General features: G+C 31.1%; 1 protein-coding gene across 1 annotated transcript in view; it reads right to left on the bottom strand.

Moving 5' to 3' along the window:
- Window positions 1–551: 551 nt before the first annotated feature.
- Window positions 552–26798, bottom strand: part of CCHa1 (neuropeptide CCHamide 1) — a 63761-nt gene continuing 37514 nt past the window's right edge. Inside the window, exons 5-6 of the mRNA XM_076400936.1 lie at window positions 2222–2306; window positions 552–969 (exon numbers count right to left, since the gene is read on the bottom strand). Of these exons, the coding sequence (XP_076257051.1) occupies window positions 946–969; window positions 2222–2306 (109 nt within the window). The 3' untranslated portion in view covers window positions 552–945. The remainder of the gene's footprint in view (window positions 970–2221; window positions 2307–26798) is intronic.

Raw genomic sequence — 26798 nt, forward strand, 5'->3', positions numbered from 1 at the left:
CCACTGCGTTCGCCGTCTTCGGTGCTCATTTCACCACGTCTAAACATAGCATACCAACCCTTTATGGTTGATTTTCCTGAAGCATTGTCCGGAAACTCGGAATCAAGCCAAGTTTTTGCTTTAACTGTATTATTTCCCTTCAAAAAGCAATATTTTATCACTACGCGAAATTCCTTTTTATCCATTTTTTCACAATAATAGAAGTTGCTTCACTCAAATTGCTGTAATTCACAAACTAATGATCCAACAGCTATCAAATTTATACACGCGGGTTTTTTGAGGGTTAGGGCTAACTAAAAAACATGTGGATTTGATTCTAATAGCGCCATCTATATGCCAGGCCTAGGATTTTTAAATTGACCTGTTATTTTATTGGTATTAGAAAAGTTTTTGTTTATTCTAAAATCTACCTTTTCCTACATTCTTTATCTACGTTTTTCCCATGTATTACTTAATTTATGTATTTTAGGGATAACGCGGGACATTTGGTAGAAATAAAAGAAACAATAATCTTAAAAAGTATCAATTTTATTCATCGTAATGTAGTTCAGTTTTGGATTTAATTGAGAACAAAAACTATTAAAGACGATAATACATTGAACATTTATTTCTCATACCTAGAAGGTTTTTATCATAGTAATATTTAATTGCGACTATTAAAGTAGTTCTTTTTTTCTTTTCTTAACGAGAAAATATATCCAGCCGTGAAAAAATTTAATAGTCGGAATACTAACGGAAAATACTTGTGACCATTCCAGCCTTTATGGCACAGGTATGTTCCTGGTTTAATTTGATCTAAATCATGCTATTTTTTTAATTAACAATTAATTGTTAGATTTTTTCATCTTGCTGCATACTGAGTAATTAAACTCTAAAATTTAGAATTTATTATATATTACATACTAAGGAGTAGCTATTAACATTTTAGAGTAATTATGATGAATTTCACTGGCTAACTGATCGTTTGTCCTGTAAACAAAATTTATAAAAATTAACAAGTTTCATATTACAGTATAAGATTGTTGATAATATATTAAGATCTTGAATAAGTTTCGCTTGTTTCCCCATACTCATCAACTATATTTCACTCACTCATCAGGAAAAACGCGTTTTTTAGTCATTCAAACGATTAGTTATGTTATTCTGCCAGACTAAGCGATAGCAAGAACTAAAAATCAGAAGAATCAACGTCTGGTGGACGTTGTGAGCCTAGAGAAATTTCTCAATAATGTATTTCCATGTAGGTTATCATACTGTATTCAAATATATAAACTACATTCAGCTGATGCCACCAAATTTAGAACAGAACCTTTGAGTAATGAATACCAGCAAAACTTGGCCAGTAATATTAGCATAATGTGAAAACGTTATTTATAAATAAACTTCAACTACATTCACGCAGTTTTAGCAAAGACATTTATTAATAGTTAATTCTTTTCAGGACTACAGGGTCTGGAAAGTTCATTTTCTGTTCAAGAACCTACAAATTATGAATACCAATAATATTAATAAAGTATGGACACCAGAAAATAATATAAAAAGCAATAATAGTTACTATATTGAATAAAAAAGGTGTAAAAATCACCATGAAAAAAATCTCCCAGCAATTACTGAAAAGTGTTACATGACAGTTCTTCAAATTTGCTGTATGATAAATAATTTATCGAATTCTTTTTTGTATAATAGGAGATATAGTCTGGCATCCAGGTAGACCAAGAAAAGTGGCATCTACAGCTATAAACAAGTACGTAGAATCGATCGAAGTTCTCGTTTCTCTAATACAGTTGGCGTCGAAGGGAAATATTACAAAAAATAAAATAAAATCTAGACCTTCTATACGCTTATTTTGCTAATTCTTATTTATGCTTTCTTGACTTAGACACTGTTACTATCTGGTAATCTATATATGTAAGTTCTGACTATTTTAATTGCAAACTGTAGAACAAATTCTATGTATTCCTATGGAAGATTACATTAAAATGAAGTAGAATGAAGGTGAATGAATTCAACAACTCTTGTGGCGAAATCGATCTTTCCGAAGGAAGAAAGGGTTGATAGTTCCAAAAAAGACATGCATTAATATTATGGAGAGCGATCTGAGAAAGAAGACATGTAGAAACTCTCTCTGAGTGTCGACTATGGATTGATAATTAATCTGTTAATAAAACAGCGAACCTTATTCAAATTCTAATTAATGTGATAGTGCTTAAAACATACTTACCAAGTATCTGACTGATTGAAGAAGGGCATTTACAGAATCTTCAACACGGGATTTGGTTTCTGCTCCATTGCTCCACTCATTTATACTGCAACAAAAAAAATATCTATGTTACTTTTTAAACTTTTCATCTAATATTTTTTTATAAATAACAATAAATGTGGTATGATGATCATATATAAACAATTTAAAATTATATTTTTGAAAAAAAAAAGGTTTTCAATTATTCAGATTCCATATATACATACCAGTTAAAATACTCAAAATTAACATAATTAAAACCGACAGATGTTGCCACAGTAACACTAATTCCAAAGCTTGAAGCTTTTTGAGCTTGAAGCTACTTAGGTTCTGTTTTCGAAAAATGTTTCTATTACTACAATTATGGAAGAAATAATAATATTGATATTAATGACAATCCTTCAGTAATAAGATAACTTATAGAAGTATATTTTCACTAGAAACATAGCAATGTTCCTACAGCAGTACTTTTTACAAATTGATCTAAATATATCAACATAATTGTAGAATTTTAAGCCACAATCTGGCTTTGTCTTTCAAGAAATTTACAGATGAGGATTTTCAATGAGTACAATCTATTTTATCAATTAATACATGAAAACATAAACGAATATCATATATATATTTATGGTATATTTAATAAATATTAGAAAAGGAACTGTTTTTCATTACTACACTTCTAAAAGTTGAGCAATAGTTTATATGAAATTATAGAATGTGAAGTAATAGGTTTCTTCATCTATCATATATATATATTTGTAACAATCTATAACATATTTCTATCGCTATAACACATTTCCTCTAAAGCACACGTTAGTACCAGTAAGAGTTCAATGATTTGGTTTGATTTCGATTGAAATTGCCTCAGAACTTTACTGGAATAAAAATTTGTTACACTAAAATTTTTAAAAATTTGAAGTCATAGTGATCTTCTATTGAATGGAATAAAATAATATTCAAGTGGGATTCTAATTCCTCACTTGTTATTTGGGATGAGGTTAGACTTTAGTACTATATTTTAAATCAAACCAGGAGGTTAAAAAATGATCTATAAAAGGCATTTATTTAAAGTCAAATTGGTTAAACAATAAACTCACATTATTATAACAAATTGCTGAACTAATTAGATTCAAAAATTCGCAAAAGAAACTCAGAATTTACATAAGAACTGTTGATATTCCATAAATATAACGCAGAATTTAAATTAACGTTTAGCAACGTTAAATGTGTCAAAAATCCAGTTTTTTTTGCCAGATTTAGCACTCATTATTTGCCAGCTCTTCCGAAACTGTTTTCGTGAAAGGCGATTTTATTGTACGAATAATAGTATTTTCTTCAGTTTCGGCAGCATTTTGAGAGCCTTCAGAAGAACCACTAAATATTGTCTGTTTAATAAAATGTTCCTCGAAAATATCGAACAGTATGGTACAAAATATATACTAAATTTATTTATTTTATCGTTATTAATTTTTTCTTCTATAAATTCAAACAGTTATTATTACAGAAAAATAACGTCATAGGAAAATAATGTATACAATTACAAAAAATTATTATGTACATTAATAATTGGGCTTTGGAAAATTCGCGTGAATTTTCCGCATAAAGCCATTTAACGCTAAGTTCATTACAATCGCTGACATTTCTGTAAGCTCCCGCCCGAGACCTTTTATAAACTAATTCAGGAAATAAGCGTCCGATTTTTTTTGTTTTCTCTCGAGCTAACCCGCCATCTCCATATCTAGATTTAAGTTCAGTTATTTTACACATTTATACTGTATTCTGTAATTAAAAATTACATTTATATGAGATATATGATAAATTTCGAATTTTTTGTCAAGCGATATACATTCGTTTTTATATTTGTTTTAGATATATTTTAATGTCTCTTTTTTACCAACATGGACTGGGCCTACTGTTTAACGTGGGCTCCGAGCCTTGGCATTAAGCCTACCAACTGGCCGGTGACCAACATAGAGCCCATCCCAAAAGACATCCGGTCTTACCCAGCCTGGTTACTAGACTGAGATGGTTATACCTTGTGGATTCTCCACTCTTGCCTATAAAAACATTTATAATTACAACCATAAGACATAAAGTTTATCCATGTCCCAATCGATACAGTAGGACGACAAACAAATATTCGTTCAGAATCTAAAAACAAAATTGAAGTTGAACTACTATGAAAATTGAACCAGTACTGGACATACATATTCTGATAAAGTAAAGCATCAAAGGCATTGTGATCCCAAAGGAGCATATAAAATTATCTGCGTCTAGATAGCTAAAGAAAATAATCAAAAAATAATGTTCTTGTATTATTTTATTAAATTCTTCCATTACGTAATGCATTATGTGTTAGTGAGCAATATTAACAATTAACAGTATTCTTTCAAATCTGCCTTTTACTTAAATATGTGGCAAAAATAATATTTTCTCCACTTTAAAAAGTGTTTTTTCGAAAAACAATGGCATAATATCGATAAAAATCAAAACGTTTTTTTTTTATCTAATTCCAGCATTTTGAAACCGTGTATATAGACTCAATTGTACAACTTAACTGTTATCTGTTAATTAATTTTGTTAATATGAATTTTAAGATGTAAAACAGAAGTATTTTTTATGTTACTGATTGGTTCCCTAAAAGGTATTGTTGATGAATGCTTCAATGAATAACAAACAGATCTGTCTGATGATATAAAAAGGCAGTAGTTTAAACAATTATTTGAAATTCTTATTACAGTTCTTTAAACGTGTTGTTTCGAACGAGTATAGGCGTGAAATAAATAAAAACATTTCTTGTCAGTCTGCTGGTATGTCTGTGTGGGACATATATTAGGTTTGTAAATAAGTTTTTTATCGACTCACGTTTGTTTTTACGTATTAATAGTTGAAATTTGTAAAAACAGTATAATTGTTTTACTACTTTACAAGTTACATATATATATATATATATATATATATATATATATATATATATATATATATATATATATATATATATATATGTAATACTGGTTACTCGCCAGTCGGTATGCTAAATTCCGAGGACCGTGGTTCGCAGCCTACTGTATATCCAGTCCAGATAAACTCTCGTTGGCAAAAGGGAGACTTTAAAATATATATGAAAAAACAAACAAAATGATATCTAAATTGATGATTGATTGATTCTAGTTTAAAAATGTGTAAAAACATGTCAACACTTTACAAGCTGTTGGAAGAAAGAATATTATTGATATTGACGAGAAACATCACCTTTCAATAATAAGATAAGTACTAGTTACATAGGGATCTAAAGATACCAACATGATTGTAGACTTTTGAGCCTTTGTCTTTCAAGAAATTTACGAATTTTCGATGATAGTAGATTCTATTTTATCAACTAAAACGTAAAGTACGTAGTACGGAAGAAGTAAAATATTAAATACATTACAAACTATTATTGCGCTTTTTTAATATTTAATTAATATTACTTAATAAATAATAAATTAGTTATTATTTTTCTATTTATTGATCAGATTGAAATGTATTGTACTTGATTTGGCTCTGGTCAGTTGAAAACTATTGGATGATTTCACTATTAAGTAATCTCCAATAATTTTTTCAGTTTAAAAAGTGCTTTTCGAAAAAAAATTGTATAGTATGTATTGATCAAAATATTTTGCATCATATTCGTCAAGTTTTTCCTATCTCTCTGATAATATGACGATATGATGTCGAAAGAATCATGAAGATTTTAGAATGTAAAACAGAAGTATTTTTATTTTAATGATTAGCTCCATAAAATCTATTGTTAATGAATGTTTCAATGAATAACAAACGTTTAAAAGTTTGATGATATAAAAAGGCAGTAGCTAAAACAGTTATCTGAAATTCTTATTATAGTTCTTTGAGCATATCGTTTCCAACGAGTATAGCGGTGAAATAAAAACATTTCTTGTCAGTCTGCTGGTATGTCTATGTGGAATATACATTAGTTTCGTAAATATCTTTTTGATCGACTCACCTTTGTTTTTACGTATTAACAGTTGAAATGCGTAAAATATATATAAGTGTTTTAGCTCTATATATTTTGTACCTATGTAACTTATGTTAAATTATTGTCTCTTTTTGATCATGCCTTCATATTGCTTTACTACTCGTAAAATATTATTTGATTTGCATAAGTCCTTTATATAAAACATTTTATTAACTATATTAGGGTTTCTTTAAAAATAACGAATATTTCCATCATTTTATCACTTCAAATAAACATCTGTTGACAATATTTATTTCTGAAATTTGCTAATGAATTCCATCACATACCTAGAATAGGGTTAGAAATAACAAAATTTTGAATTTTAGTTCCAATGATCTAGAAATGGTTATTTTGATGTCAATGACCAGAAACAAGCAGAAAAAGATAAGTTTTAGTTTTTATTTTACTGGAGAAAAACAATGGATCTACCACGATAATCCCTATACAAGAAGCTGGTTAATCCAGGGGAACCATATATACCGACGCCGACGCGGAATATGCATGGGGGTATATTCTTGCTGTGTATATGGCGGTTACTACAGATGTCTACCGACATGAATTATAAGTTGGTAACAACAGAAAGCAAAATTATCCTAATTGTACTTTTTAGCTCGATTGAGAAATTCTACCACCCTCAACGTATACGATTACAGATTGATTTTGAACGGCTTGCTTGGCCGAACTTAAAATTCTCATGAAGTGTAAAAATGGGTGGAGTGGATCATTAGTAAATCAACATAATTTTTTCGGAATGATATCGCCAAAGTTGTACAGAAAAAATGGTACAGAATTTTTTTATTATTAATTAATTAAAACATTGTTACTAGTCATTTCCAACTAACCTACAATTTGTCTTTATGATAACTTAAATCTAGGTATATAACTAGGAGGACCCATCGGCCCTACCTCAGTTTTTGGTGAAATAATGTTTATACATGTCACTGCTGTATTTGTTAATATATTCACCTCACTACACAACACTACACAAGATCAGATTGTTTGATTCTTTTAAGTCTGTGTCTTGTTCTGGGGGTATCCAAAAGCTGCAATATTCTTATGAGAGTCTTTCCTCATGCCCCTTTACAATTCTCTTGATTTATTGACTGACTGTGGTTATTTGAAGGTCTCGATGTAGGTAATCAGTCATATAGAATTTGGGTGCACCTACAATACCTCTCAGGACTTTGTTCTGAAAAATTTATATTTTATTTATATTACTCTTTGTAGAACATCCCCATAATCAAACTCCGTATGTCCATATAGGTTTCAATATTTTCTTATATCATAGCAATTTATTATGTACTGATAATTGTGATTTTCTTCAATTAGGCATTAGTACATTTTCCTATGTTTTAATTCCAGTTCTTTTTTTCTTATTTATATATTTGAGCGAAGTTTTGCATCGAGATTCATTCCGAGATATTTAGCGTTGTTGCTATATGGAATGATACTATTATGTAATGTTATTTTTGCTTGTACGGTCTGTTTATAGATGAACTGAACATGTACAGATTTACTTTCATTAATTCTTATTTTCCAAGCTTGTGTCCAATTATTTATATTGTCACTTGCCTGTTGTAATTTTTATGAGGCTTCTTCAATATTGTCTCCGACAGCTATAATCGCAGTATCATCAGCAAACGTAGCCATCGTAATATTTTCCATTTGTGGTATATCACAAGTGTACAGTAGATAAAGCATTGGTATAAATAAACTTCCTTGTGATACACCTGCTTTAGCTTCTTTTATTGTAGAGTAAGCTTCTTCTTGTTTTACTCTAAACATTTTGGTTGTAATGTATGATTTTAATTGTTCGGTGTATTGTTTTATTAACATTTTCTGTAGTTTATGGACAAGGCCTTCATGCCAAACCCTATCGAAAGCTTGTTCTACATCTGAGAATATAGATGAGCATACTTTTACTTTCGTAGCTTAATAATATTTAATATTCTGTGGATTAGGTCAATTGTTGAGTGCTTGTTAATAAACCTAAACTGATGTGTTGGTATTAGTTTTTTTTCTCTCTATGATATCGTACAGAATGATGAGAAATATTGATACTTCTTTTCTCAGTAAAATCCTATTTAGAGTGAAATAGTGATCAGATTCAAACATCTAACATAATATATTATATCTGAAAAATTCCGCTTCGCGAAGATCCGCTTCATCTTTTGATACTACTTGCTCCTTATCCTTCACATCTATGTTTTTTTAAACTATCCAGAGTAATATTTACAAGTTCCAGTGAGGAATATATTTAATGTTACAACAACCAAACGGAAGGAACATTAGTTGAATGTGGATTTAAATTTGGTTTAGTTATAAACCACAAAACCGAAACTATTTTCTTGCCAATCCAATATATACATCGCACATATTGGAGCATAGTTATCTGGAAGTAATGCTTGTCACTAAAATTTCCACCAGCAGTGCAAAGATGGCGTAATCGAGGCGAGACAAGTGAATAACCGAAAATGGTTCCATTTAGTTTAATGACTTAACGACATTGTTTCCCCCATAATTAATTCCAATTAGACGTAATTAAATTATGATTTAACGTCGTACAGGGGCGTCTAAGCCGTGCCCGATTAAGGGTAGTACAGGACGACGATTTTCGTTCGAGATTTTCTTTTGTTTTAATTAATATGTTTTGTAGACTCGCACCGGGATTAAGTACGTAAATACTTTTAAGTAGTTTGGCGAATTAGGAGGTTTTTGAAAAATTCGGTTCACAGAGGATGGTAATTTAGGGAATCGGGTCGTGAGTAGGTGCTAAATTTAAACCGTGTTTGTTAATTGGAATAAGTAATGATGTTATTTTCATTTCTAGTCATTACTTTTCATGTGTAAGTTAAATTTCACAAAAAAAATATATTCAATAAAAAATAAAATTAAAAATCTTTGGTAAAAGTTGAGTGAATAAAGAGCTTTACATTTTAAGGGAGTGTTCTAGTCTGGAATTAAAAAAAAAAGATTTTTTCATATCTTAAAATATTCTATTTAAAAGCACCCTTTAAGAGGAAAAGGGGGTTTAGCAACGCGGCATCTAAACCGGCTCGGTCAGAATGGATCGAACAATAAATGATAGATATTAGCGTTGGGAACTATCGACTGAAAATAGTTGAAACAGTTGATAGTCGCAAAACAGTCGAACTAGCCTAGAGAGTAAAAAAACTAGCGACTGAAAATAGTAATTACTATTTCAGTCAAATGCAGACGTAGTCAGTTTTTCTAATCGTGATAACAGACTGAGATATACGAATTCATTCCTCTATTAATTTTGAGAGAGGAAAGGACGGAGATAATTGTTTGATTATCTGTGTTGTACAAATCAGTTAATTTTAGAGGCAAGTGATAGTGTGAATAAAGAAATGGAATAATGATCATAAATATATATAATCCTATTTTAATATTCGGAAAGTAACAATGACATAATATAATAAAAGTAACTGTTTATCCACTGTATCCTTCATAAAAACAATACTAAATTTATTTATCGTTAATAAAGAGTATTTTATTATTAAGAATATTACTGTTTCTTGAACAAATATTGGGAAACTTAGAAAATCGAAAGAGTCAATGAAAATAAGATCCTAGAGTTGCAAGATAACAGAAATATAGTCAAAATTATTTCTCCATTTATCAATTCAAACTTTATTACTTTTATCGATGACGTGCATTGGTCATTTTATTAGAAATACTCTAGATAGTAGCGTTGGGAACTATCGACTGAAAACAGTCGAAAGAGTCGATAGTAAAAAAACTAGTCAAGTGAGAACCCTTTCCTGTATAAATTGGGAGGAAAGGACGGAGATAATTGCTTGGAGCAGTTAATTTTATATGCGCTCATATTTTCCAACAGAAGAATAAGCGAGATGGAGATGTACATATTTCTTCACGTACTAACTTTAAAAAAGAAAAAGAAAAAAATAAATACTGAATACTATTAATACGCAATGAATAATTTCATTTTAAACGAAGTAGAATAACTTTTATATCTGAATGTTCTGTGGATCTGTAAAAAGGAATGTAATACCCCACAAATATTTTATCGTATTTTAATATGTTAATTGCTATTTTTGAATAATATACTATAAAAAATATAGAAAAACCAATAGAATTTAAACAAAACCTAAAAACTAAAGATGTACAATAACCATAAATACCAAATAAAATTTAAACATATACCTAGTCATAGAAAAATTCATACATTAATTCATGGCATAATTAAAAATAATCGCCCAATAACTACTAGAGCTTTTTAGATAAAGTAAATGCTTTATTTTTTATTGAACGGAAATATTTTTTAACAAATATTCAGAGTATTTATCTATTATCTTACTATTTATCATTAGTTTTAATCTTTTTATCTAATTACATTAACAATCTTGATAAATATTGTTTCAAAATGCTGCTATATTAATTTACTATATGTTATTTACAAGCAAACTAGCAAAAAAATCATAAAACTACATATATTACATATAAATCTCTGTAAGCATAAATTTGGCATATTCTTGTGAAGGTTAAGCCAGCACGTTAAAAATCAGTTCAATGAAACTAGTAGGTAGAATCGAAAATAGTAACTAAAAGTACGACTGAAACAGTCGATAGTAAATAGTAACAAAATCAGTTGGACCGAAAACAGCGACTGAAAAGAGTCGATTGAAACAGTCACTGATAAAAAGTACTAAAATCACCCGAACCAAAAATAGCGACTGAAACAGTCGATAGTAAAAAGTAGTCAATTACCACACAGTCTATAATCTATTTCAGTCGATAGTTCCCAACACTAATAGATAGCAACCCTTATACACTAATAGAAAATAATAAGCTTCTTTATTCCAGAATATTGTTTTTATATTCCGTATTATACCTTCACAATTTTCCTTTTATTTTCTTCGCTCTCGTTCTAAATGAAATCGTACGGATATTGTTCAGGTTCAAAAGAAAAACGGAGAAACTGTTTACCCTCGAACGCAACCGGTCTTCAAGAACAAACGGCGGAATGCCCGAAAAAGTACACGACTGAAACAGTCGATAGTAAATGGTAACAAAATCAGTTGGACCGAGAACAGCGACTGAAAAGAGTCGATTGAAACAGTCACTGATAAAAAGTACTAAAATCACACGAACCAAAAATAGCGACTGAAACAGTCGATAGTAAAAAGTAGTCAATTACCACACAGTCTATAATCTATTTCAGTCGATAGTTCCCAACACTAATAGATAGCAACCCTCATACACTAATAGAAAAGAATAAGCTTCTTTATTCCAGAATATTGTTTTTATATTCCGTATTATACCCTCACAATTTTCCTTTTATTTTCTTCGCTCTCGTTCTGAATGAAATCGTACGGATATTGTTCAGGTTCAAAAGAAAAACGGAGAAACTGTTTACCCTCGAACGCAACCGGTCTTCAAGAACAAACGGCGGAATGCCCGAAAAAGTACACGACTGAAACAGTCGATAGTAAATGGTAACAAAATCAGTTGGACCGAAAACAGCGACTGAAAAGAGTCGATTGAAACAGTCACTGATAAAAAGTACTAAAATCACCCGAACCAAAAATAGCGACTGAAACAGTCGATAGTAAAAGGTAGTCAATTACCACACAGCCTATAATCTATTTCAGTCGATAGTTCCCAACACTAATAGATAGCAACCCTCATACACTAATAGAAAAGAATAAGCTTCTTTATACCAGAATATTGTTTTTATATTCCGTATTATACCCTCACAATTTTCCTTTTATTTTCTTCGCTCTCGTTCTGAATGAAATCGTACGGATATTGTTCAGGTTCAAAAAAAAACGGAGAAACTGTTTAGCCCCGAACGCAACCGGTCTTCAAGAACAAACGGCGGAATGCCCGAAAAAGTACACGACTGAAACAGTCGATAGTAAATAGTAACAAAATCAGTTGGACCGAAAATAGTGACTGAAAAGAGTCCATTGAAACAGTCACTGATAAAAAGTACTAAAATCGCCCGAACCAAAAATAGCGACTGAAACAGTCGATAGTAAAAGGTAGTCAATTACCAAACAGTCTATAGTCTATTTCAGTCGATAGTTCCCAACACTAATAGATAGCAACCCTCATACACTAATAGAAAAAAATAAGCTTCTTTATTCCAGAATATTGTTTTTATATTCCGTATTATACCTTCACAATGTTCCTTTTATTTTCTTCGCTCTCGTTCTGAATGAAATCGTACGGATATTGTTCAGGTTCAAAAAAAAAACGGAGAAACTGTTTAGCCCCGAACGCAACCGGTCTTCAAGAACAAACGGCGGAATGCCCGAAAAAGTACACGACTGAAACAGTCGATAGTAAATAGTAACAAATCAAAAATCAGTTGGACCGAAAACAGCGACTAAAAAGAGTCGATTGAAAAAGTCACTGATAAAAAGTATTAAAATCACCCGAACCAAAAATAGCGACTGAAACAGTCGATAGTAAAAGGTAGTCAATTACCAAACAGTCTATAGTCTCTTTCAGTCGATAGTTCCCAACACTAATAGATAGCAACCCTCATACACTAATAGAAAAAAATAAGCTTCTTTATTCCAGAATATTGTTTTTATATTCCGTATTATATCTTCACAATTTTCCTTTTATTTTCTTCGCTCTCGTTCTGAATGAAATCGTACGGATATTGTTCAGATTAAAAAAAAAACGGAGAAACTGTTTAGCCTCTTACGCAACCGGTCTTCAAGAACAAACGGCGGAATGCCCGAAAAAGTACACGACTGAAACAGTCGATAGTAAATAGTAACAAATCAAAAATCAGTTGGACCGAAAACAGCGACTGAAAAGAGTCGATTGAAACAGTCACTGATAAAAAGTATTAAAATCACCCGAACCAAAAATAGCGACTGAAACAGTCGACAGTAAAAGGTAGTCACTTACAAAACAGCCTATAGTCTATTTTAGTCGATAGTTCCCAACACTAATAGATAGCAACCCTCATACACTAATAGAAAAAAATAAGCTTCTTTATTCCAGAATATTTTTTTATATTCCGTATTATATTTTCACAATTTTCCTTTTATTTTCTTCGCTCTCGTTCTGAATGAAATCGTACGGATATTGTTCAGGTTCAAAAAAAAAACGGAGAAACTGTTTAGCCTCGAACGCAACCGGTCTTCAAGAACAAACGGCGGAATGCCCGAAAAAGTACACGACTGAAACAGTCGATAGTAAATAGTAACAAAATCAGTTGCACCGAAAACAGCGACTGAAAAGAGTCGATTGAAACAGTCAGTGATAAAAAGTACTAAAATCACCCGAACCAAAAATAGCTACTGAAACAGTCGATAGTAAAATGTAGCCAATTACCAAACAGTCTATTGTGTATTTCAGTCGATAGTTCCCAACACTAATAGATAGCAACCCTCATACACTAATAGAAAAGAATAAGCTTCTTTATTCCAGAATATAGTTTTTATATTCCGTATTATATCATCACAATTTTCCTTTTATTTTCTTCGCTCTCGTTCTGAATGAAATCGTACGGATATTGTTCAGGTTCAAAAAGAAAAACGGAGAAACTGTTTAGCATCGAATGCAACCGGTGTTCAAGAACAAACGGAGGAATGCCCGAAAAAGTACACGAATGAAACAGTCGATAGTAAATAGTAACAAAATCAGTTGGACCGAAAACAGCGACTGAAAAGAGTCGATTGAAACAGTCACTGATAAAAAGTACTAAAATCACCCGAACCAAAAATAGCGACTGAAACAGTCGATAGTAAAAGGTAGCCAATTACCAAACAGTCTATTGTGTATTTCAGTCGATAGTTCCCAACACTAATAGATAGCAACCCTCATACACTAATAGAAAAGAATAAGCTTCTTTATTCCAGAATATTTTTTTATATTCCGTATTATATCTTCACAATGTTCCTTTTATTTTCTTCGCTCTCGTTCTAAATGAAATCGTACGGATATTGTTCAGATTAAAAAAAAAACGGAGAAACTGTTTAGCCTCGAACGCAACCGGTCTTCAAGAACAAACGGCGGAATGCCCGAAATTAAACAAGGGTTATAACGACGAAAGAATAAAAACAGAACACACCGCTACATGACTCAATGGGAGGAGAGGCTCGTTGAGGTCCATTATTATCAGCGAAAATTGTTAAAATATTTCCCCGGTAAGGTATTTTCAATTTTGCGTTCTCACATCGCCGTCACGGTGAGCCTTTTGTACCTCCAGGTTCATTTGATAAATCAGAAACTAAAAGCCGCCTATCAGATCTACGGCGGGCATTTACATTTTCTGCCTTCAATGAGAATTATTTTATATTTTCTATAAATATCCGTGTAACCACTGTGAGTTAAATTCGACAGTTTCTTTTTTGCAAAATTTGAAACTTCTCTCACATACTTCACAACATATGTTAAGAGAAATAAAAATAACTTACAAAAGATTAATTCGTATCAAATCAAAAATTATCCTGTATATTATAGCTTTCTTTATGCACCTCCATTTTTTTGTGCTTTAACTATGTTAATACGTTCATGGATAAAATAAGTTTGATAAAGCTCCGCTGATTTATCAAGGTATCGAAAAGTAACTTATGGTAACTTATGGTAAATTAAAAAGAAACACAGGAGTAGTATCCGTATAACGACTATGAATTAATTTCAAGCGTTTCTTTTTTGCAAAATTTAAAACTCCTTTCACTTTTTTACAACTTATATTAAGAGAAATAAAAATAACTTACAAAATATAAATTAGTATAAAGTCCCATCAGGCCATCTTGTTTTTTTATACGAATTTTAAAGTCTCCTTTTACCGACTCTGTGTTTTTCTTGACTGGACCTACAGTTTAACGTGCGCCCCGAACCACGGATCTCGGCATTAAGCCTACCGACTGGCGGGTGACCTACCAACTAAGAACTCATCCCAGAAGATGTCCGGTCGTAGCTAGCCTGGTTACTGGCATGACTGGGATCATTTTCCTTGTCGGATTTTGCACTCTTGCCTAGGACAATCACAAATATTAAACAATCACAAACATACATTTACGACCATGCCCCAGCAGGATTCGAACCCCCGACTATCGCAATAATAGGTGGACCATCCTGTCATGTCATATTTATGTTAAGGAGTCATTTATTTCCTTCAAAAATTATCGTGTATATTATAGCTTTCTTTATGTACCTAGTTTTTTTTTGTGCTATAACTATGTTAATATTTCCATGGATGAAGAAGTTTCATAAAGCTCCGCTGATTTATTAAGTTATCGAAAAGTAACTTAGAGTATCTTGTTTCTACATTTACCATATATAAGGTAAATTAAAAAAAACACAAGAGAAGTATCCGTAAAACGACTATGAATTAAATTCAAGCGTTTCTCTTTTGCAAAATTTAAAACTTCTTTCACTTTTTTACAACTTATATTAAGAGTAATAAAAATAACTTACAAAATATAAATTAGTATTAAATCCCATCAGGCCATCTTGTTTTTTTTATATGAATTTTAAAGTCTCCTTTTACCAAATATATGTTTTTATGGACTGGACCTACAGTTTAACATGCGCCCCGAACCACGGATCTCGGCATTAAGCCTACCGACTGGCGGGTGACCTACCAACTAAGAACTCATGCCAGAAGATGTCCGGTCGTAGCTAGCCTGGTTACTGGCGTGACTAGGATCATTTTCCTTGTCGGATTTTGCAGTCTTGCCTAGGACAATCACAAATATTAAACAATCACAAACATACATTTACGACCATGCCCCAGCAGGATTCGAACCCCCGACTATCGCAATAATAGGTGGACCATCCTGTCATGTCATATTTATGTTAAGGAGTCATTTATTTCCTTCAAAAATTATCGTGTATATTATAGCTTTCTTTATGTACCTAGTTTTTTTTTGTGCTATAACTATGTTAATATTTCCATGGATGAAGAAGTTTCATAAAGCTCCGCTGATTTATTAAGTTATCGAAAAGTAACTTAGAGTATCTTGTTTCTACATTTACCATATATAAGGTAAATTAAAAAAAAACACAAGAGAAGTATCCGTAAAACGACTATGAATTAAATTCAAGCGTTTCTCTTTTGCAAAATTTAAAACTTCTTTCACTTTTTTACAACTTATATTAAGAGTAATAAAAATAACTTACAAAATATAAATTAGTATTAAATCCCATCAGGCCATCTTGTTTTTTTTTTATATGAATTTTAAAGTCTCCTTTTACCAAATATATGTTCTTATGGACTGGACCTACAGTTTAACATGCGCCCCGAACCACGGTCCTCGGCATTAAGCCTACCGACTGGCGGGTCACCTACCAACTAAGAACTCCTGCCAGAAGATGTCCGGTCGTAGCTAGCCTGGTTACTGGCGTGACTAGGATCATTTTCCTTGTCTGATTTTGCAGTCTTGCCTAGGACAATCACAAATATTAAACCATCACAAACATACCTTTACGACTATGCCCCAGCAGTATTCGAACCCCCGTCTATCGCAATAATAGGTGGACCGTCCTGTCATGTCATATTTATGTTAATAAATCCGGTGCATTGTAGCATTTTTTATGCAACATAATTCTTTGTGTTGTTTGTTTAAGTATATTAATTCATTTTTAGAAAGTTCCTCTGATTTATTAAGTTATCAAAAAGTTACATATAGTATATTTTTACTACATTTTGCGCGTTCTAAATATGGAAAATAACAAAAACTCAAGAGGAGGCCAGTATAATATGAAGCCTAGATAGAACAAATCTATGTTATGATGAGCCACTACAGCTTAATGAAACCATTAGTACATAAAGCTACCAAAAATAGTTGATGCACTTTAGCTGAACAGTATTACTGATTTGCTAAAAGCCACGATAGTAATGTTTCCTCAACGACAGTATGATAACACTCGAGCATAGAGTATTATATAGAGGTTTAACTTAAATAGGTGAAATCGAGAAAATGTTTTCGAAGTTCCACCAATGCAGGCCTTGATAAAACTATTTTGACCGTTTGAACTGGCCTACATTGGCAAAGGATCCGATTGGCTCATTTCTATAATGCGATTGTTTGTTTGAGTTTCTTTATACCATTTTTGTTTGCCTGAAATAGAGTACGTTCAGCATTTTTGAACTGATTGTTGAAACTAAATTTATAGACAAGATTGTTTTATTATATTGTTAATATATTTTCAATCTGAATCTTTAATTGCTCAGTTTTACCACAATAAGAGTAGAGCAGTAGCTTTGATATACTTGTTGTTGCTGCTTTCTCCGTAATGACACATATCATACAATTTAACCGTTTTAGATATCCGTTCCACAATTTTCACAATAACATTGTCAAAACAATTATAACGCATCAATACATTTTTGCTTTCAGTATGAAGAAACAAAAAGTCAGGAACTTTCACACATCTTATTTAAATAGTGCTATCAATTAATAAAGAAGATTATATTTACATTTGATTTTTGGCTTGTTGTTTGGCTAGACAACATAACACGTCAATTGAAAAGTCCCCGGCCTACCATAGAAAAACACATTCTTTTGGCAAAATTAGATTTTTTTACTCAACATAATTCTCTTCAAGGGCTATACAATTATTATAGCGACTCTCTAACTTTTCGATACCATTTTTGTCGTACGATTTAACCTTTGGTTCAGCTTTGCTCAGTTTTGGCGACGTCTTCATTCAATGAAAATTTCTTCCCACCGAGCATACTTTTAAGCTCTAAGAACAGGAAATGTCGCTGTGAGCCAGACCTAGAGAATACGGTGGATGAGAAAGCAATTCCATTCTTTTCACTTACTTATGACACGGTGGATTGTCTTAGTGAAGCAGCACTTTCTTTTTTTTTTAAACACGGCCGTTTTTCGGCGATTTAGTCCTTCAAACGATCCAATAACGCTATGTAATATTCGCTGTTGATAGTCCTTCCTTTTTCAAGGTAGTCAGTGAAAATTAATCCATGCGCATCCCAAAATACAGACGCCATGACCTTGCCAGCCGACTGTTGCGTTTTCCCACGCTTTGGAGCGGGTTCATCGTTTGCAGTCCACTCGGATGACTGTCGATTGGACTTCGGAGTGAAATCATGGAGCCGTGTTTCATCCATTGTCACATATCGAAGCAAAAACTCGGGTTTATTACGCTTGATCATCTTCAAACTCTGCTCCCAATCATCAACTCGTCGTTGTTTTTGGTCAAAAGTGAGCTCGCGCGGCATCGTACACGTTCAGCTGATATCTCTAGAGTGTCTGCTATTTCATTCAAAATTATTTTGTGGATTTTTTAAATATTTTCGTCGGTAACAAACTCTTTTCCACACCAATCTTTGATGGTTGATTTTCCTGGGCCAGTGTCCGGAAAATCGAAAAAAAAACTGCTTCAACTGTATTTTTTTCCTTCAAAAAGCAATATTTTATCAACACGCGAAATTCCTTTTATCCATCTTTTTTTTTCACAATAACAAAAGTTGCTTCACACAAAATGCTATAATACCCAAATTAATGATCCGACAGCTGTCAAGTTTATACACGCATCTTATGAGGGTTAGGACTAACTAAAAATAGATATAGATTTAATTCTAGTAGCGCCATCTATGTGTCAGGCCGGGGACTTTTCAGTTGACCTTTTAAAACTACTGCGTATATACGCGACAGTCGAACTCAACATTCACTTGAGTAAGACGTTTCGAAAACAACAATATCCATTGAAGCGTTGTAGGCACAAAGCCAACATTCACAGGAGGGTTGCGATTGTGAAACTATTTATGCTTTATGATTGGGTAAATGTGGTATAGTCCGATTAATTATTGTTTACATATTTCCCTACAAATAGCTGAGCTGATGAACGGAAGACACTAAATGAAGCCTATAATTTGGATTGTGTGCTTCCTATATTCAAGAATAGGGAAGGTTTCGTTATAATTTGAGTGGAACTATCGTGGTATTCAGCTAGTTTTCTCATTGAAATCACTGGCCGTATTACTGCGTGTGAAAATATTGACATCCTCAACGATGAAGGTCTTACAATGAATAGCATATTGCTACCAAACACTGTCATATTCCATTATGATAATACGCCCATATAGACAGCCTAGAAGATTCAGCCTTGGGTTAAAGAGCATCAGAATATTATTAGACATATTCCCTGGCTAGCAAAATCCCCAAAGCTCAGAGCAAAACTGTGTGGCCTATATTTTTATCTCCGACATTGAAGCAATTGGCACATGTTTTGGTACAAGAATAGGACAACATTCCGTTGGAAACTATTCAGACACTATCCCGCAAAGAACTGCACTTACAAGTGTTCTATTAAAATAGAGAACATACCATTTTTGGCTTAAGGAGTTTTTATAATAATTAAAAATAACTTATGTCCATTTGAAACACATTTAATTTTTCGTAATCAAATAATCATAAAAAGTAGTATTTAATATTTCAGAAATCGTTTGAATCAAAGATTGAAACGACTCAATGTATCTTGAGGCAACAAAAATAAAGAAGTATACTTTACATGTGTTTCCTTTAGTATAATATATCACGAAGTGCAAAAAATAAGCTCCGGAGACAACCAAAATGAAGAAAAATTGGGAAAATAATATTTTCCTAGAGCTACTCTCGTACCCATGATACAAATAAAGAAGCGAAATAAATTCCCTTAAGTTAGATCAAGTAAAATGTTCCCCTTTTGGCAACTGTAAATAGAATCTAAAAAGAATAACGTAAAAAAGGCAGGCCAAATATCGGTGCAATTGGAGAGGAATTTCCTTCAATTTCCCTTTTTAATATTTAAATGAAAAGTTAGTTCGAGCGAAATTAACATTACATTCTTTATATTTTTCGATGTTCTTTAGTAATTTTCAAACAAAATATTAAACCGGAATTCCTACTGATTTTTTTTATTTCTAATAAGTTATTGCGCAAATATCCTAAATAATTAAAAGTACAATAGCAATTTAAGATAAAATAATTTTTAAAAAATATTCTCCACAAATCTCTGAATTATTGAAATATTATATTATCTCTGTTATTTGAAATATTTATACAATTTGCAATGCTTTCAAATACATATTTTTTGAACAAAATCTAGTATTTTCAATAAATTCGATAATTATTCAATACAATTTTTTCAAAAAGCCTCAAAAAATGTTTTAGTTTCGTTCGGTTGATGAAAAAGGTCTTCCGATAGAAATATTTAGTTGTAAAAGTAGTCTGAGAGAGATAAATCAAGAAACTAAGTTTTGTGTTGCTTTGAAAAAACGTATCTATATGGACGGATGTGTTATTTTGATGGAAAATGGTGTTTTTCTCCACAAATCAGGAAACTATTTATGGAATTCTGTGTTGATTGATTTGGTACATTGATTATATAACATATTATACAATATAGTAATTAGGGTATGTAACTCGAACAAAAATGGTGACAATGTAAACGAGCAAACTATGCTTAATTGAGACATAATAACTATAATTTAATTAATTAGTTAAAACACGGACATTGCGTACAATATTTTACAACAAATTTTTGTATGTGTCGCTTAATTAAATTTAATCAACAGCTCTAATGTATCAATGCGTTTGTGTTTAAACGAAAACTGTATAAAATACGTTTGTATTTTATTTGTAAAAGTTATATCCGATAACTTTATTTATATCTGATTGCTCTGCTGGAGTCGAAATTAAAAAGACTCATCATTCGGATTTTTCCAGGGAGACAAGGGAGACCACCGATATATTAAAAGTATGATGATAAATGATTTAGTTTACCTGAAGGACAGGAAATAAATTAATGTTACTAAAAGGTGGAAAAATATTGGTCATATATTAAAATCGAAGCTTCAACTAATAAAATAAAACATAACTCACAAAATCTTCTGTGTGACACACACTGATTAAAATATTTACAATCTCCGCATAACATTAATTGCCAAGCGATTTGTTTTAAAACTTTTGTTTTGTATTAAATTTGTATTAAAACGATGATGTTAGTAAAACAATTTTTATTACTATTAAATTGATTAAAAAGTAAAAATTGAATTTAATGTGTTGGTTTTATATTATTTCTTGATGGGACCAAACAACGACTTTATAATCTTATTTATTGATCAGAGAATATCTAACTAACTAGTAGCTGATTATCAATCTGCAGGGTAACAATGATTTGTTTAAATGCAAACACAGAATAAGTTTTACCTTCTAGGATGTGAAAGTTAAAATAAAACGAGTTCCGAGTAATTTCCGAAGGATTCTGCTCCAGCACAGAAAAGTTTGTGAAAGTAAAAAATGATAAAGTTAAATTAATCTTGAAAGAACTCCTAAATTAGGCTTCAGATGACCATGTTTGACAAGTTTGTTTTTTGCATTTCAGACTAGATGTAGACCTAAATGTGGAAAACCAAAGTTCTCAATTGTAATTTAAATTGTACGTCTCTTACGAGTATTAAAATCTACATTAGCAATTGAAGTAAAATACATAACAAGTGTAAAATGCATATATAGTTTACATTAACTTATCGAAAAAAAAATGGCTACCTGCGTAACATTTAAAACAGCAGTTGTCCTCTCCTCATTAGAAGCTTAAAGAAGAATTGAAAAATCAGTAAAAATATAATATTTTTTGAAAGGAAGTAAATCGAGAGTTTTCAAAACTTGAAATTAGAATATGTGTTTCATGTAGATGGGAACACCAAGAGTACAACACCAAGAACTAAGTGCTAAGAATATATGATATTATCGCGAACAAGAATTGTTATTTTTTAAAGTTATTCTGCTATTGCTATTATGTTATGTTCTCTAAATGTTATTTGACGATACCAATTTTAAGGATGAACAAAAGCAATATAACGAACATTGTCGATCAGGTGTTAGGATTCTGCGTACAACATTCTCAGCAAGGCAATGTAATAAGAAAAATAATAATTTGGTTCTGAATTACTAATAGGATTTCAGAGGGTAAAATTTTGCTTGTCTCCGTACAAAATGGACAATAATCAATTGTTACTTTTGTTTGTTCAATCAACTGCTTACATGAAAGATAGAAAAGTAAAGGAAGTTCCGACGTCAAAATCTTAATATAGTAGAGCATTTCAGTATATTAAAACCTTGTATTTTTTAGAAGAAACATTTATTGCATTGTTTTATAATATTTAAGGCAATAATAATATACTATTACAAAAAAGTTATTAGTCGTCGGTTTAGATAGTGTTATTGATACATGTTTTTAAAATGCTTTATAAAAATGTTAACTAGTAAAGATATTTAATTAAAACTTAATTACTAATTTTAAATTTCCTCCTAGAATAAGTTATTTTATCATTTAACCGTAAAACAACATTATACAAGGTATTCTACGTCTACTATCAGTTCAGCAGTAGCCGCTGAAATGCACTTGTCAAAAAATTCGAAGGATGTTTGACAAAGGTGTCTTAGTTAGAGAATTGAAGGTGATCTTCTGTTAGATTGTAAACTTATTCATGGATGTGCTACTGAATAAAACAATTGCCAAACCAATTCAATCGAAAACAAAACAAAAAAACACTTAGAGCGAAGTTTAAATCAGAGTATTTGAGAAATAATAGTTTCTAACGTAATCTAATATTTATGTCACATAACAAATTTTTCCTATTGTACCATTTTAACCTATGTTTTGTTTGGATACTAGACTACTAATACACTAAAGTACAATATATCCAAATAAAATAAAATATATAAAACTACGTTTAAATCAGAGAAAATTGAAAAATCACATTTTCGTGGGGATATTTTTCTTTTGACAGGGACACATGAATCATGTCTGGCATTTACTACCTGAACGTTGGACATATGTTTGTGTCTAAAAAAGGGTGATAAAAAGTAATTTGGAAATACTGTATGTTATATCACAATTTCTTTCTGTTGTATAATTCTGCATCTTTTTATTTGTGAATGGAAATTAGGATATGAATTAATTTTCGTTCTCTCACTACATATTCTCTTATTTTCCATTTTGCTGAACCATAACAACAACTATTTTCTTTGGCACAAAGATAAAGGAACAAACAAAGCACCATCAACATCATTCATGTTTTTACTTTATATTTATATATCTTCTTTAATTTAGTAACTTCTACAAGTTATCTTATCTATATACATTTATGATTCATAACATAGAAAAAATAAATTTAGAAGTGAAAGTTATATGGAAAAATCGGGTCCTACGTTTAAGCTTTTCGGAATCCCCGTTACGCTGCCAAATGTAAATGAAAAATGCAGCAGCCATATGTGTATTTCTCTCTCGTTCGGCATCGGTATTAACAATTCTAACCTATTAATTCTTAACCTATTCTAAGCATTTAACGGCCATGTTTAGGTGATTTTATATTTATATTTTGATAATTTGTATTGTTTTTTATTTGTTATTTATTGATAATTTGTATTTTAATTTATTAGTGTAATAGAAAGAAAACCTTAAGGGGATCTCTGATGATCTCATATGTACGTCCAGGATAGTTTGTAATCATTTTAAAAATGAAGACTATAGACCAAAATGTGGAAAGCCATGGCTGAAACAAAATGTAATACCTACTAGTAATTTAAATAGTAAGTATTTTGTAAAATAATAATGATTTATTGCATTGAAATAATTAAGCAATATTTATTGAGATTATTTACCGTTACTACAAGACAAGGAACATATGCTCCCAATGGCAATATTAAATCACATAGGTTTTTTTTATATAGGAGATTCTTCTACCCCAACAAGACCCAGAAGTAAGTATATAATAAGAAACTTATGTTTATTATTAGAGAATGGAGGTTCTCACTTGAAATTTATATGTTCATTTACAGAAAACTCAGCCTGTCCCATCAGTTTCGTTTCAGGTTGAATGAAAAACTAATGGCTTTATTCTTATTGAAATGTAGTGGCAGAGGATATAAACTGTTCTAAAAACTAGTTCTAAAAGATACTCTGCTTGCCCTCTAGAGGAATGTTCCTTTTTGCTACTGGAGTAGTAATCTCTAATTTTGGTCGTTAGTTTAGAAACTTGACTGTATAAACCGAACTGCAGTTGTCAAATTTAATAAAATGTACCTCAATTTAGGTAGGCTGTTAATTTAGTTGATTCTAAAAAATAAAACAACAGAACCATTAATAGTTATGTTATACGATGCATGCGTAAGCGCCCTCACATGGGGATTCCGAGCATAACTTAGAACCAATCTTAACATCGGAGATGCGCTTCTAAGTTTCTTTATTCTATGATTGATAACTACATGTAACTATTCATTTCTATGCTTAAAATTGTTGATATCAACACCACAGGGAAGAATAATGACAAATAAATCAAAATAAATGAAAAACTTGATAATGTGATATGAGTCAGCAGAATTTCCATTTTTATGAAGACATGCAAGGACATGTAGAAACTATGAACAGTATATTAAATTAATAATAATAAAGTACAACATTTCTCACAACAAAGCTTTGAACTTTTAAAAAGTCCCTCAAAATTAATTCAGAGTCCTTAAAGCCAGGAAGTACAAAGATTCGGATTATACGGGTAAGAAATGTTGCCTAATTTATTTTTAAAAGGATTTATAATATGCAATAAACAGAGCAGAACACATTACCGTTTAATATTTTTATCGCTACGGTATTTTTATATTTCATTCAACTCAAATTATGTCGTTTTTTCTGCGAGCATCGCAACAAGCGCTCTGGCTGGATGGGAATTTATGTCGTACGCTGATGTAACGGTTCTGGATATTTTATATTTATTTTTAACTTTTAAAGTTTAATGAAAATCAAAAGAATATGAATTACAAATACCTTTTGTTCTTATATCCTTGTGTATGTATATAACTAACAGCGAACTTCGTTGGGCTTTAATATAAATTTGTCTATATGTTACCTTATTCGCACTATTAAATCTTTTATTCTTAAGCACTAATTGGAGCGAAATTCATCTATAGTCTCTACAAAGTTTTTTTTGTACATACGTCATTACGATGTTGAATGTATTACCTGTTGCAATTTGTTAATTTGTTTTAGTATCAGACAATACTTTGCTTCTCATTTGATTCTAGTTAAAAAGAGACAGAATTAGTCTGGTTAGTTCGAACGTGTAATCGAACTAGCCTGTCAGAGTCTACAAATTTCTACAAAGCAATTGTGATAAGATATTATAAACCGGAAAATGTTATTTTAATACTTACCTTGTTTTGATAAATTTCAAATCACTGATTATTATTACTCTGATTGAAAATTCGGAAGCCAGATCTATGTTCAATTACTTTGAACAGGAACGAAATAATGGATGCCCCCTCTTGCCAGTAAAGTTCGTTAGAGATGTAAGCATTTTTACTTTTAAATATTAAGTTGCTGCGAGTTTTATTGGTGATATTTTTAGCGTGTTGCAACTGTATTGAATATTAGTATGAAAACGTTTCCTAAAATATCTCAAAAAATTAAAAATATGAACTTGAATTCGCCAAAAAAATCTGGTCTCATACAAAGCAGGTGACAAATCAAGATCAGCTTGATGTTAAATATATGAAATGTATAAAACAGTGAGTAGTTTTTCAATACAAACATAATTTACTACAATTATTTCAAAGGAAAGTGGTAGTCTGAAAAGTGTCGAAGGGGTCAAATGGAACTTCCGGATATTGCTTTTAAAATAATAAAAATTTTAAAAATATGTAATAGAATAATGGAAGACTTATTATTTAAATTTACGTATTTAGATAATATTTAGAAGATATTTCAGAATGTGACCAATATGCCTAACGGCATTGCAAGATGATAATAAAAATAGTGTTATAACAACAAAATTTGATGGAAAAGGGTAAATTTTGGAATAACAATTGATTAGGTTTTATTGGTCCTAACATTTTGTTAATAATTCATTGCAGATATATTGTACCTTGTGCTGGAAATATTAATGGTTAATAACACATTTGGTTTGGATGAACTAGATCAGACACATTGAAGAAGAAATTGTCAAATGAAAAGTAATGTGGACAAATGTTAGATGGATTCTTCACTTCAGTTAAAATTTCTGAATATAATATAATTCAATGCTGCCAATTTCTAATACAAGCTGATGACAGTGGAAACAAGTAAAGGTGGGTAAAGGTAAAAAATATGTGCATATATATGTGTGTGTAATTGTTTAGAATATACATGAGCATTCTGCTAAAATGTATCAGGATAAGAAGAACACTAACTGTTTTGCGGATTTGGCAAGTGCATTAGGGATAATGCAGTGATTTAATCTAGTTCTATCAAGAAATATGTATATAGGTATCAACATGAGAAATGAAGGAGAAATACTGTGATATCAATATGTCCTTACAAAAAAACATTGTACTGAACGCTACAAGAACTAAGCGCAGAAGGTAAATTTTCTTTCTAATGAAAGTAAAATGTAATACTTGGATATACAATAGTTAATTAGGTGGATTAGGCGTCGTGAGGATACAACTACAAACGCGTCTAAAACTCTAACTCATAGAACATATATGGAGAAGAGCTCAATATAAGTATAATTAAACACAATCCTAACTTGCAAACTATTATAAC

Source organism: Rhynchophorus ferrugineus, unplaced genomic scaffold (assembly GCF_030347505.1).
Source record: "Rhynchophorus ferrugineus isolate W39M unplaced genomic scaffold, kcgeb_rfMv2 rfM1, whole genome shotgun sequence".
NCBI classification, from domain to species: domain Eukaryota; kingdom Metazoa; phylum Arthropoda; class Insecta; order Coleoptera; family Curculionidae; genus Rhynchophorus; species Rhynchophorus ferrugineus.